We start from the raw sequence: 13584 nt of genomic DNA on the forward strand, positions 1-13584 counted from the left end.
ACTCACCAGCCCCCTCTTTTCAAACAGATTTTCTGCAAGTCCCATTAATTTTATATTTAGCATTTCACAGCAAGTTAGTTTCTACTTCCAAAGTGTCTAGACATAAGTTGTGTTGATACTCATGTCTTCCAGTGAGAGGCCAAGTTCCCATGACAGGGAGTATGAATAAAACCAGTAAGTCCTATCCGAGAAAACTCACACATTTCAGAATTTAAGAGCTTATTTTAATCCAAGATATGGCAACTGTAAAGTCCAGTTCAGAAAAGGGCAACTTGCTGCCAATAAGTCTTCATGTGTACAGTGAACACAGTCAATCAATGCAAGTTTCTAGTCAGTAGGGCTTCCCCATTGATTCCAACATTTTCTTTCTCTCTTCTGCTGAGGGCATCTCTGGTTTCACACCATTTCTTCTCCTTTGCATCATAATGTCATGCTGAAAATAGAAGACAGTGACCATGAGAACACAGATCTCTCAGAAGTCTCTGCCTCTGAGCTCCACATGAATAAGATTCTTTAACAGAAGTACTTTTCATATATCAAGAGCCAGATGCTGATAACTAAATGTACTAGTATGTAACTGAAGATATCAGATAGTTTACCTTGCTGCTTCAGAAGACAGTGAAATTACAGTATTCCCATTACACTATGTCAGACTAATGCACAATTGTCTGTAAATAGTTTTTTGGTAGTTTGTGCAAGTATTTAAAGGCTAAGCTAAAAGACTCTTTACTACTGTGGCATAAGGAAAGAAAACAGCAGAGAACAGTTTAACTGCACATAGCTGCTCATGATACTTCTCTACCACAAGAGAGAAGGAAATAAGGATACCACCAAGTACAAATGAATTCTTCCTAAGCTCCATCTTAGGTTAAAGTAAACATGACCCAAACCAATGGAAAAACAGATGAACTTATCTTACCTCAGGATTTTTTTCATCCATTTAAAACAGAACTTATTACTAGAAATATCTGACTCAAATTCAGAGGGAAACATATCGGGTACTGCAAGAACACTGACTCACAATTTAAGAGGGTGAACTTAGGAGAGCCAAGTACTTTGATGTGCATCTGCTTAAGTCTTCCAGCAACACATACCAAGACTACCCAGGCCTGTAAGTCACTGTAAAAACAGCAGCAGTCAGCACCAGCTAAGTCTGAAGAGTTCAGAAAATAGTGTGTCAGATGTACTGAAAGCAAAGCATGGAGTAAAATTTAGAGAATCTACTGTGCTTACCCAGAATTTTCTGCAGCTTTTGTACTTCAAAAAATAAGCAGTACACATATCCTTGTTATAGTTGTTGTCATCCATACATTTTGTAGAGGCATCTGTTTCCTTTAACAGGGAAAACATACTTCAGAGCTGAGGGAAGTTACTGTACTCAGTGTCTAAAAATTCTAACAAGTCCCACAATATCTGTGAAGATATGAGGCAGCTTCTCAGATTAAAGAATACTATCAAAGAGAGCAGGGGAACATCTATCACAAAGGATAATCAGTAATTCCAAGCAATGACTTCATTTGGAGATAACAGACATTAGTAGTCTTTAAATATTAAGGATAGAGTCCACAGAACAGTTGTTTACAAAGATGCTTGATATAACCCACAAAAGTCTCTTAAAAATCAACCAAGCTTGTCTAACCAGGATTTCAGGCTCTGGTTTTAAGAACAGAAAATTAAAGAGATTGCTCTCCTATTTATGAGGAATTGCTCATTATTTCACACTTACTATAATGGATGATATTCAGCTTTTCCCGTCTTCAGACTCTATAAGAAACTTTTGCATTATTTGCAATTATTTAACACCAAAACATACAGAAATTCCAGTTTGATCATCTTACCGCTACACATGGATTTATATCATGGTCTCTAAGCTGTTGTGCATGCCTGGACATTCTAGACAGATACTCGTACCTTGGCGAGAAACAGAAAAGAAACAGGTTAAGCATCTACTTCTGATAGCAACTCAGGATTAAGTCTGAACTTCAGCATGTAATAAAGGCCTTCCAATAACATATGCAATTTGGTTGTCTTAAAAAAACCCCAAACAAACCACCACCACCACCACCACCAAACTTCTTCTGCAAAATGTTAATTCAAAAGCACTAAGAGCAAGACAACTCAGGCAAGTTTAGCCTGTCACTGAGACTGCTTACTCCCTGATAAATTCCTGCAGAGAATAGAGCCACTGCAGTGACTCTCATACCAGCCTGTCATATTGTTGACAAAGTGACCATGTCTAGGAGAAACAGCTCCATAGAAGCTGTTCACAGCCAACACACCATAGACACTTCAATTAATAGTGTGTGGGAGCAATGTACAAGTAAACTCCAGATTTGTGCCTACAGATCACATCTGTACCTTTACTGAGCTTTCCCAGGTGTAACAAGTGCCCAATCATCTCCCATGTTGCTGTATGAGATTTAACAGAAAAACAAACGGTTCCACTGCAAAGAGGGACCAGACCCACTGCTTATGACAGCTTGAATCGCATTTTTCACCAGTTTAGTTTGACACTGACTCTAGGAACTGTAAGCTTGAGAGACACAGAGTTCAGTGCCAAGAACCTACACTGATCCAAGATGATGACATGAAGATGAACAGCAGACCCTCATTCCCATTACAACTTCCCATACGTTGCCTCTGGCAAACATATGGCCATGCAGGTATTTGTTCCAAACAAATACTAAATCTAACCAAAAATAAATTAATGTTGACCAGATGACTGACTGAGCCAATGCAAGCAGAAACACAGGACTGAGGAATAGAGCGCTCTTTTGCAGCAAATTAAAGTACAGCTGACGAAGGAAACTGTGAAAGAACATCCGTGCTCGATCTTGTTGGGGTTTTTTTTTTCCCCTAAAAACATTGCTGCTAATTCTAAACTTAAACCTGTTTCTGTTCACATTAGAGATTGGTAACTGCAAGCCTACAGTAAAAATCTAGTTTTGCTTGATATCAGCAAACAAAACCTAAATACTGCTCTTAGTAGCTCATAGACAGAAGACAATGTTTTAGATGAAGGTTCTTCTTTGGGTGAAAGTAAGCTATTCAAGGTGAATAAGCCTTAGATTTTACATCCTGTGCAAGTATACGCTCCTGGTGCTTGGAGTATTTTTTGCATTCCACATGATCCTTTTCTGCAAATGGGCCTTTTAAAGAACAGCACCAGGAAACCCTTCCACGTTCTTTCGAGAACTATCCAGTGTTCAAGTTAACTTTACAAGCTAGGCAAATGGTTGCTTTTTTTGTGGTTGCAAGAGGATTTTTGATCAGGTACTTCCAATTAAAATGGAAACACAAGCATGCAGAACAATAGCATCATCCCAGACTTCAAGGGGGGGGGGGGGGGGGAGTAAAAGAAAACAAAAGCAGCATATCACAATGCCTCATCTAAGTCGGTACCACAGACACAATGTTTTTAGAGGTTGGTTTGTGTCTGTGTTCTAACTCTGCATTTCATTGATATTAGAGATGTTAAGTACCACTTAAGAAGATATGCCTCAAGGTGTACGGTATAACATCGACTTCAGCCTTACTCTTTCTCTGAAAGAGTATTCGGGAGTCATAGGATGTGTCATCATCAGTGTTCCTTATACAAACTGCAATTAACATTTTCAGTTTGATTCCCCTACCAAAGGCTGCAACCGTGCCCAGTTTAAGGAACAAGGCACACAATACATCAAATACCCACTTAACGAACCGGCAGTTCAGGTTCTCATGAAGCTGCTTAGTTCAGAGTAGACAAACGCTTAAACGTACTTAGTACTACCAAAAAGGTCTGATAGCTCCTGCACGTGTTCCCCTCTCCCCCTCCCCGAAGCACTTCAGGATTGGAAACATTATCAGCTAAAAGGGCAGGCAGGTCACACCGAAATGCTGCTGTGTGATTGAACGAGCAGTTGGGCAGGAAGCGAGCTTTTCCCCCCCAGTTTCTGCACATGCAGAGGCTTCCCTTCCTGCTTTCAGATTACAGGTCAGAGCCCAACCACAACCAAAGGCTTGTCTATTCCACAGTTCTTAATTATGCTTTAACACATTAACAGTTGTAAACTGTACCACAGAGAAATACATTTGCTGCTAGCACTCTTTAACCCGAGGGCTTTTTCAGTTCATAAAACCATCAGGGTATTTTTCTATAGGCTCCCTCCCGTTGAAAAGTGTTTGGCTTTTTTTTTTTTTTTAAGCGCATATATCCATACAAAATTGGCAATTACGCTGCAATACAGACCAGCTTATTAAACCTGAAACCCTGGAGCGAAGGCCGTACACAAATCCTACGACTTTTGCCGCTATTACAGCAGGACAAGCGGGGGGCGGGAGGAGGCAGCCGGCGGGTCCGGACGCCCGGCACCGCCGAGATGCCTTGCCCGCCTCAGCCTCCACGAAGAGGGCCGGGGGGCAAGTCAGGTGCAGAGGGGGGCGGGCAGGCCGCCACGGGGCCGGCCCGCGCCGGTGAGACGCCGGCGCCCACCACCCAGCCCCTGCCTTCCCCCACCGGCGGCGGAGCCCCCGCGCCCCCTTCCCCCCCGCGGCCGCCGCCGCCGGCCCCTCTCCCCGCCTCGCGCGGGGAACGGCCGTCGCCCCAACGGCCGCCGGTGGCCAACGGCCGGCGCGGCCCCGCGCGCAGCCTTCCCTCAGCACCACCTGCCGCCAGAGCGCGGTGCCCGGGCCCCGCCGCGCCGCAGCCCGCCGCCGCCGGGCCCCCCGCGCCGTCTCCCGGCCAGGCAGGGCTCCCCCCGGCCTCGCGGGCGGGCGAAGGGGCGAGCGAGCCTTCCCTCCGCCGGCGGAGGGGGAAGGGGAAAGCTGCGCCCAAGCCGCAGGCACGGCCGGCGGGCGGCCGGGCAGCGCGGGTCGGCGGCGGCGGCACTCACCTCCGTCCCCGGCCGTGTCCGCGGGAGCCCCGAGGCGGGAGGGGGCAGCCCGTCTCCAATTCGAAAGACGTCAGCGGCTCGGGCAGCCCGCTTAAGTACGGGCGCAGCCTACCCCGCTCCCGGCCTCGCGGCTCCCCCCGGCCCAGCGCCGCCGCCGCCCACGCCCCGGCGGCGCTGAGTGGCAAGGCCGGGCCGCCAATGGCGGCGGCGGCGGGCCCGCCCCGGCCTTGAGCGGCGCCTCCTTCCACCAACGGGGCGGGCGGCGCGGGCCGCAGGCGCCGGCGGCGGGGCGCGGCCGCGGCCCTGACTGACTGGGGGAGGCGTCCAACCCGCGGTGCGTGTGGGCGGCGGGCGGTGTGGGCGCGGCGTGTGCGGCAGGCTGGGCTGCACCGCAGCGCATACACTACAATGGCTGCTGGAAAGACGGGAAAGCAAACAATTTCCAGGCCCGCCGCGTCCAGCCCGAAATATGGGGAAAAAATTACAGAAAAATCGGAGAACACTGTAAAGGGTGGAAACGGGGCGCAGAGGGGATGCTGAGGCTCCCGCGGTGAGTCTGCTGCGGGTTTGGGGGGCAGGCGCCGGGGTTTAGCAGGGAAATATCAGGGTTATTTAAATTATGAAGGGGGAGGAGGAGAAGGAGGGGGGAGAGGAGAGAGGAGCAGCGAGCAGTGAGGAAAAGTTTGTGTTAACCATCCCTCCCTTCCATCCCTCTCCCCCCATCTCCCGCAGCCCCCCACCGCCCCGCGTCGGACCCCCCCGGAGGGGAAGAGCAGGGGAGGGGAGGCGAGGCGAGCGGTGCCCCCCCTTCCCCTCCCTCGCAGGGAGAAAGAGATGATTTTCAGAAAAAACCTCTCTCAGGAGTTTCCTCCACTCCTCCCCTCCCTCCCCGCGGCGCTATGTTGGTTCGCGAGCGAGCGGGCGAGGCAGCGGTCTGCCCGGGGGACGGCAGGAGGGCGCGGGGTGCCCGCCGCCGACCCCCGCGGTGGGCCGGGGCCGGGGCCGGGGCCGCGGCGGCGGCGCGGGGCAGGGGCAGGGGCAGGGGCAGGAGCTGCGCGGCCGCCCCCTCCCCTCCTCGCCTCTCCGGAGCCTGTGCTGTGAATGCAGTGACAGCGGCGAGAGCGGCGAGAGGGAGCGGAAGACATTAGAGACCGCGGTGCCGAAAAATGAGGGAAAAAATTAATATAAATTCGCCCCCCGCCTCAAACGGGCCGAATTTCGCACAGAAATTTCCCCCGTGGACCCGGCTACCCGTGGGGTGTCCCCCGGACCTGGCGGCCGCGTCTTTGGGGGGATCCGGAGGGACTTTGGGGCACTCGACCCCCCTTCCCCGTCGTTTTTTGGACAAAAGTTTTTTTTTTTCGTAATAAAGAAACGAATTTGCCTGCTCTCCCCCTCCGAGTGGCCCAGAAGCTTTTCCCTTCCCCATCGGTGTGTGTTTAGAGAAAAGTGTGAACCCAAGTAAGTGCTGAGTGGTGTTGCATTGGGGAGGGGGGTTTGCTAACTGAAAGCAGGAGAGATCCGGAGAGAGAGAGAGAGCGAGCGAGCAGGGACAGCTTGTTGTCAGTATCATAAACAACCAAAATGGAGGGAGAACTGAGGCATATAACAAAATAAAAATCAGAAAAAAATGCCAAAAAATACCTAAAAATCGGGGCTGCTCCCCCTTTTCTTCCTCAAGGTAACAGAATAAAACCCGTGTCTTCCCGAGACCGTTTTAAGGTTTCAGGGAGCAAGGAGTTAATATTTATTATTTTTTTTTTGTTGATGAATTCTTTGGAAAGGCAAAAGCCTCTTATCACTCGCCACCAACAACGAGAAAACGTGAAAATCCCTTTCAGGAGAGAGAGGTAGGGGGAGATGATAGTGCAGAAAGTGCATAACTTGGGGGTAATGCGGAGTGATCCTAGATAAGATAAATGCTGTATGTGCTGCTTTATAACTTCCTTTTTTAATGCTTTTTTTGTGTGTTTGGGGGTTTTTGGGAGATGGGGGCTCCTTTCTTTTCCTCTGTCTTTTTTTTTTTTTTTTTTTTTTTTTTTTTTTTTTTTTTTTCGGACCGGAATGTAATGCCTTTGTAGTGTCACTTTCCTGATCTAATTAGGATGTGTGAGGCAAAGAGTAAACCTTTCCGGTTTATAAAGTGCATTTTCGTTGCCTTTGAATTTCAAGTTTTCCTGGTGGCTCCCTCCTCTATTTAAACTGGATTCTTCAGAGAAGTGTGGGGTTGAGGTAATGCTCCATAGGGAAAGCACAGAGGGCTCAGGGGCAGGGCACCTTTTCTGCGGGTGGTTGCTGATTTCCCTGGCACGTTCAGTTCACCTGTTTGTCTCCTACAAGGAATGTATTCTGCAGTCTCCTCGTTTTATTTATATAAAATAATGATGCCTCATCTCGCCTCACATTGAAGTTAATGCGAAAGTGCTGCTGATGTTGGTTCCACGTGGGATCAGGGACATAGCAGGGCATTTTAAAGAGACAGCTTCTCTTTTCCTAGGGTTATCATCACCTCTGCAGCACCTCTGCCTCTAGCAGAGGGATGGTTCGTTGTTTTTTTTTTTTTTAATGGAAAGGTATTAAATCGGCCCTGGTCTGATAAATTAAGGCAGGATAATAGGGGAAAACGTGCAGATTCGTTTGGATCAAAGCAATTCTTTTGTGTGTAGCAGGTCTTCAGGGGAGTTTTCTTGGTGTGTTAATTAAAATGCTGTGTTTTGGAGAGCGTTTTTTGGAATGGGTGTTGCAGAAATGAAATAGTCTCAGGTTGTTTAATATTAAAATCTAGTGCTGTTCTGCTAGCTATGAATTCCCAAGGATGAGACCTATGTGCATAGGGCAAATTTCACAGACATTTTGTAAAAGTTGTGAAGTGCATTATTTTTACTTTGAATAAATTCAGTTTTGTTGGGGACATGTGAGTTTGTTGAAAAGTATTGTAGAGCTTGTTCTATACTTAAATCTTCTGAACAGTCCCAAAAGGTTTTGAAAATAGTGAAAATAACTGTAGGTTTTAATTGGCCAAAGTAGGGGCTTTTTACAAGTACACCTTAGCTGTATAATTATAACATCACTCGGAAGAATTGCCTCTGGCTGTGTTTAAAAAAAGAAAAATCATCCTAACTGTGGTCTAGTTTCATGTATATGTGTGCATGTGTGTGTGCGTGCGTGCATGCTTTTAGCATGGGTTCTGGCTGATACAGTTTTTTTGCTTAATTTTTAATTTGTAAATGTTTAACTGTAATGATGTGAAATGCTCTGCTTGTCGCTATTATCTCCTATGTATTTTAATTTTCAGTGAAATATCCTATTTAAAAAATCAGCATCACCTCTTAACATGGCAATTTGATATCTTTATGAGAAGTTGTGATGTTTCCTTTACATGTGCCTTGTTTTTGTAGTCTCTGTATTTAATTCTAGATTAAAAATTGTATGCAGGTACATGGTTCTCGAGAGGAAAGATGGAGTACTGAACCTGTAGGGAGGCTGTTTCAGCAAATGTTTTGTTTGAACTTGTGGAAGGTTGAGTATCAGTTGTGATACCCCTCTGTGTTGAATAGGATGTGTTGCAAACTGTCTGTACCTTTTCTGCGAGTGTGACCAAAGAAGCTGTTGTACAGTAGTTGTTGACTAGGATGGTCTTGTGGTTAGAGATTTTGGAAGAAATCTCAAAGTTTTCCAGTGACTCACAGTTGTGAAAATTAAATCACTTTACTCTTAGGCTAGAAAAAAAGGTTCATTAAGGAAGAAAGATAAATCAGTTTGTATAAAGGAATGAAGTTGAACACTTTTCCAAAACTGTCTTTTATGGTTTAGAGATCTCTTTTATAGTTAGCAAGAATTCATACTTCAAGGTTCCTTTCCAAATATTTCTTACATTGATCTCTTCTTTTTATTGACCAAAGAAACATTATCCTGAAATGAATAGAAATTTGGTAAATTAATAGCAGTGTACCATTGTTGGTATTTTTAATGTACCAGGGTAGATAGATAGTAGTAGATGTGCAGAACTAACTTTAATAAACTAGTTAATGGTACTGAGAACAGGATTTAAGAACTCTTCAAATACTGTGTCTGTGACCATCAGTATGAAGTGTTTAATGCATTACTACATTTTTACCTAATGAAGAGCTTCTAAATCATTAATATTGTAATGCTGAAAATAGGTATAGGCACTGGTAATAACAACATGGATACTCCACAACACGTGCTTCTTTCTTCTTGACTTACAGTTATGTATTACAGAGTAAATTCAGTGTATCCACCATAGTACAAAATTCAGGACATAGGGAGGAGGAAGAGGAAAGGGTGTTCTCACAGAATTTGATAGTCTTCTAAACTGGGTTTAATTTTAAGGTGTAATCCATATGGTGATAATAATAGCGGAAGACAAATGTTGTTTAGGATTGTTTTTTACAAACTTACTTTCTTTTTGTAGAAAACTGAATTCTTCTTACAGGGATGATGTGGTGTTTAATATAAATAGAAGTAACTTTCAAAGCTTCCTTACTTCTAAGAGTTAAGTTAATCTTCTCTATTATATGTTGCTCTGATTCTATATATGATTCAGTATGATTTTTTTCAAGATTTTCTTAAATTAAAACACCTGAGGAAACAAATACTGTGGGCTGTTGTTGGTAAAGTTACCCTAGGTTTTTTTAGATAAACGGGGGGGCTGTAAATATATTAAAATCCTTCTTAGACACTTATCAATCCTATTAAGTAATGTTTAAAAGTTAATAACTACAGTATTCTACAAAGGTACAGCAAATACAGGAATCTAAATTGACATGCATTCAACTTTTCTTGAATGCTTAGTTCAAGTCTGTCTCTTGGTGTGCAATTTTCATTTAGTAATTGTCCTGAAAAATGAGTTTCCCAATGTAGAACTTCGAGATTTAAATTAAGAAACTTTTTAAAGGTTTGTGTAATTCCAAAAGGCACTGTATACAAAGCACAGCCACTTCTAATGGTCGTCCATCTCTGCAGCTAGTCAGTCAAAATGGTGCCCTTAACTCTCCCCCTTTCAGGGTAGTGCATGTGTTTTAAAATTAATGGGTTAAAGAGGGCACTGCTCATGTTCTAAATAAATCACTGTTTGTAATTGTTCAAGGTTATTTTGTTAAAAGAGATGTTTTACTTCAGAGCCTAAAACATAAATTTTTAAAATTTTGTATCTGTAACCTCTTATATCTTTAAAACCAGTTTTTGTCAGCAAATACCTTTTGGGAGGGTTCTTGAACAAGTTTATCTATTTACCAAGGGGAGCTATTCTGGAAAATGTGAAATACATTAGAGCAATTACACCATTCTCAAGTCAGTGTAGAGTTAAAAGGAGCTAGCAGCCACCACCACTGAAGTGATAGGGCACTTGCTTTCAAGGAGATGTTCTCCAAGTATTTGCTACTAGTGAGGCTTTAGCTTGCATTGCTTTTGGAAGAAATGTGCAGTATCTGTCCACTGAACCATTAAGCATCTTTAACCAATTACCAGATGTTTAGGTAGCCTTAAAAAACTATTTTAAAATAATTCAAATATTAGAACAAAGTAACATTTTTTTATTGATCAAATGTAAAATGTTTAAATTTCTGAAGTGTAGGGGATTTTTTTTTTTGCATTTATCTGAGCATTTTGATAATAGAGAGTTGTGTATTCTTCCTGCTAATCAAAAAATCACATCTAGAATTTAATTAAATTTATATTGATTTTTAAATTGTGCAAACTTGTAACTTGAATGTAAAACATTGAATAACTCAATATAATCACTTATACAGCTGCCTATATTTTATTTTTAATTTTTCAAGGAATATAGTGACCCTTTATCTGAAATTGAATAGATTGCAGTTACTAATGCATTTTAAATGAACAGTTGTCCACCAAGCATCAAATGCGAAAAATTCTAATTGTACACAAGTTATGAAAACCTAATATTGAACAGAACTGGTCACCATTACTCCAAGTTCAGTTTTACTTTTCTTTAGATTGGCTTGTTAAAGTATTTTTTGTCTACTTCAGTATCAGTGTTCACCTGTTATTGTCTCATCTTAGAAGGACGAATTAGCAGAAATTAATAGAATTAGAGGAGGTTTTTAAATTTTTGACAAGATGTAACCTGCTTTTAAAAATAGTTACGTGATAATAGTTATAAAGGATGGGGCCTTCTCATAGGATATATTAAAATTGTTAATATTTAAATGGACCCTGCATGTCTTGTAAACAGTTACTGTAGGATCATGGCATTAAAATTAACCGCTGTGCATAGCAGGGTTTTGAGATGACTGCATAAGTACATACTTGACGGTGAAGAGTGGGAAAGCTTATATAGTTATTCTCATGTTGAAGGAATAAATCAGTTTCCATTACAGCCTTCTTAGTAATAACTTCTGTCCCTTTTGTAATTCACTGTCCAGAGTGTAGAGATACCTTTTCAAATACATTAAAATACACGGCCAGAGTGATAGGCTATTTTACGCATGCCCAACCCTGGTGGTTTTGATAGACTTACAAGGGGGCACAAAGAGAGTAGAAGATGGCCCAGTGTGCCTAATTTTATTTTTTTTGTTGTTTAAAGGAAAGGAAAGAGGGAAAAAACCCAGGGGTGAACTAGTATAAAACCAAAAAGTGAGATAGATAAAAGAAAATGAATGTAGACAAGTGTGGCTATAATACACAGAACAGTAACTCAAAACTCCAAAGTAAAATAGCTCAAATCAGCTTTGAGAAGTCAAATGGGAATCAGGAAAGTAAAACCTAGAATTGCCATTATATGCAATTAAGAAATAACTATGTATAGGAACTTGGAAATATGCAAAAAGTGTCTGTTACAGTAAACTGAATTGCTATAATCTTCTTTTGCACTTAATGTGCTAAATTCCTTTCTCAAAGGAGAATATCCCTAGAAATCAGATTAGAAAGTATTTAAAGGGAATTATTTGTCAAAGTTATTTTTTTACTAAAGTTAGGATAACTAATAATAATCTCTTCCATATTGCTGTAAATAGTACTTTATTTGATATCATTTAACCATGCAGGTTGTACATAGACTTACTTACGTATTGTACAGGTAATTTACCTGGTAGCCTGACATTGTATATCACTAACTTTCACCCTAAAAGCTTTTCTTCATGGTTGTGGGTCACATTACACTTCGGAGACAGCCAAATCTGAAGTATTTCTCCTGAAGTAAGATGTAGATGGTTGATTTTGTCAGATGCACATTTACTGTGAGTTGCCAGGTAATCAAAAAGCAAGGAGAATGTCAGAAAACTTAACCTTCCCTCTTCATTTATTGAGTATGTATTTGTATACTACAGGGTATCAGATTGACTAGTGCATGAGTTCCCTAGAAAGCCCTGCAAATCATCTGATTCTGAATTAATGAGATCTCATTACACTAAATGTTTGAACAGCAGAAAGACCCTGTGTATGCAAATCAGATTTTACTGTCCCAAGTGCTTGTCACTTCTAATAAAACTGTTTATTGTGTGGTATATGTATTTATCATGAATGTTACATATATATGTAATATAGATACACATACACACATATTTTAAGGAAACATCTGGCTGTTCAGGGAGAATGTCATGTCTTTTGAATCAGTTGTGATGTAGGGATTTTTTTTTTAAAAGAGACCTTTTTGAAGAAAAGGCAGAAAGAGAGATTCTGGCAGCTTACTATTAAATTTCAATCAAGCCTGTATAGTTAGTAATAAAACATTTACAAGTTTGTAAATGTTAAGTTTCTTCAAGCTCTTGCTGTCATGTGTGGAATTTTCATTTATACTAATTGTTCATTTACTACAGCTGCCTACATGCAAGGCTTAATAATAATACTGTATTTATCATATGGAAGTATAGATACAATATAAATATGCAAAAGTAGAAATTGCCTACAACTGTTCTTATGTTTTCATAAGATGATACACTACAAAAGCGTAAATTTATGGTGTTAGCTACCTGTTATCAGTTACTGGTGTTCTTCCCCTCACAAGTACTTTAAGAAGAGTGAGTATTAAACTAAAATAAAACAAACATAAAATCCTGTCAGGGTTTTGTGCTCTCTTTAAAAGCTAAACATAGACATTGTTCAAGCTTATTTTGTTCACTGGAAGTTATTGTGGTCAATACACGCATAATTTGTTTCATCTAGGACACTAGGAAACAGTGAACCACATAGCTTAGAGAAGAGCTTAGACATAGCTGATCACAAAACATGCCAGTTAATTTGAATCTGTATATTTTTTTTTTTCCTTCTGTGACTTGACAGTTTTCTTTAATTCCTTTGAATACTGGGATTGTGTTTAGACTGTACGACTTCTAATTGTACCCTAGCACAAACATATAGCTTATGGCTATATTTTAATCAGTTTCAGAAAAAGTAATAAAAATATTATTGCATCTGTCAAAGGATGGTGTTGCTACATGCTATTTTAAATGGTGTTTAAGTACAGTTATAAGCATACCAGTACAATGAAATCAGCTCTATTCCTAAACAACAAAGTTACATTATTTGTTACTTAAAAAGTTAACCGAGAATCATAATATGTTAATTATCCTAATTATTCAGGCTGTTTTTAATATGTGTTGAAATTGCTTTAAAAAGTGTATATGAAATATTTATATCAAACTCGTTTAATTTCTCATTACTTGTAAAATGTAATGTTTTCCTAGTTGTAATTTTAAAGGGTTTTTGTTTTAGCTGTACAAGTGTATCCTTT

At 41.6% G+C, this 13584-nt stretch overlaps 2 protein-coding genes across 9 annotated transcripts in view; one reads left to right on the plus strand and one right to left on the minus strand.

Annotated features, from left to right (window-relative positions):
* Positions 1-202: 202 nt before the first annotated feature.
* On the minus strand, positions 203-5043 carry CHCHD7 (coiled-coil-helix-coiled-coil-helix domain containing 7). Its single transcript, XM_030012924.2, has 4 exons — positions 4872-5043; positions 1839-1911; positions 1234-1332; positions 203-433 (listed from the first exon to the last, which is right to left on the minus strand). Exons 2-4 carry the CDS (start codon positions 1890-1892, stop codon positions 332-334), a joined length of 255 nt encoding a protein of 84 aa, XP_029868784.1. The 5' UTR covers positions 1893-1911; positions 4872-5043; the 3' UTR covers positions 203-331.
* A 145-nt stretch (positions 5044-5188) lies between these two features.
* The window catches only part of PLAG1 (PLAG1 zinc finger), a 52986-nt gene continuing 44590 nt past the window's right edge, over positions 5189-13584 (plus strand). For 6 of the 8 annotated variants that reach the window (XM_041123004.1, XM_041123005.1, XM_041123007.1 and 3 more), the window contains exon 1: positions 5189-5421. The gene's annotated coding sequence lies outside the window, so the exon portion shown is untranslated. Of the gene's footprint in view, positions 5422-6243; positions 6333-13584 lie in introns of all 8 variants that reach the window. The other 2 variants (XM_041123003.1, XM_030012919.2) reach the window with 1 other exon arrangement.

This window comes from Aquila chrysaetos, chromosome 4 (genome assembly GCF_900496995.4).
Source record: "Aquila chrysaetos chrysaetos chromosome 4, bAquChr1.4, whole genome shotgun sequence".
Taxonomy (NCBI): domain Eukaryota; kingdom Metazoa; phylum Chordata; class Aves; order Accipitriformes; family Accipitridae; genus Aquila; species Aquila chrysaetos.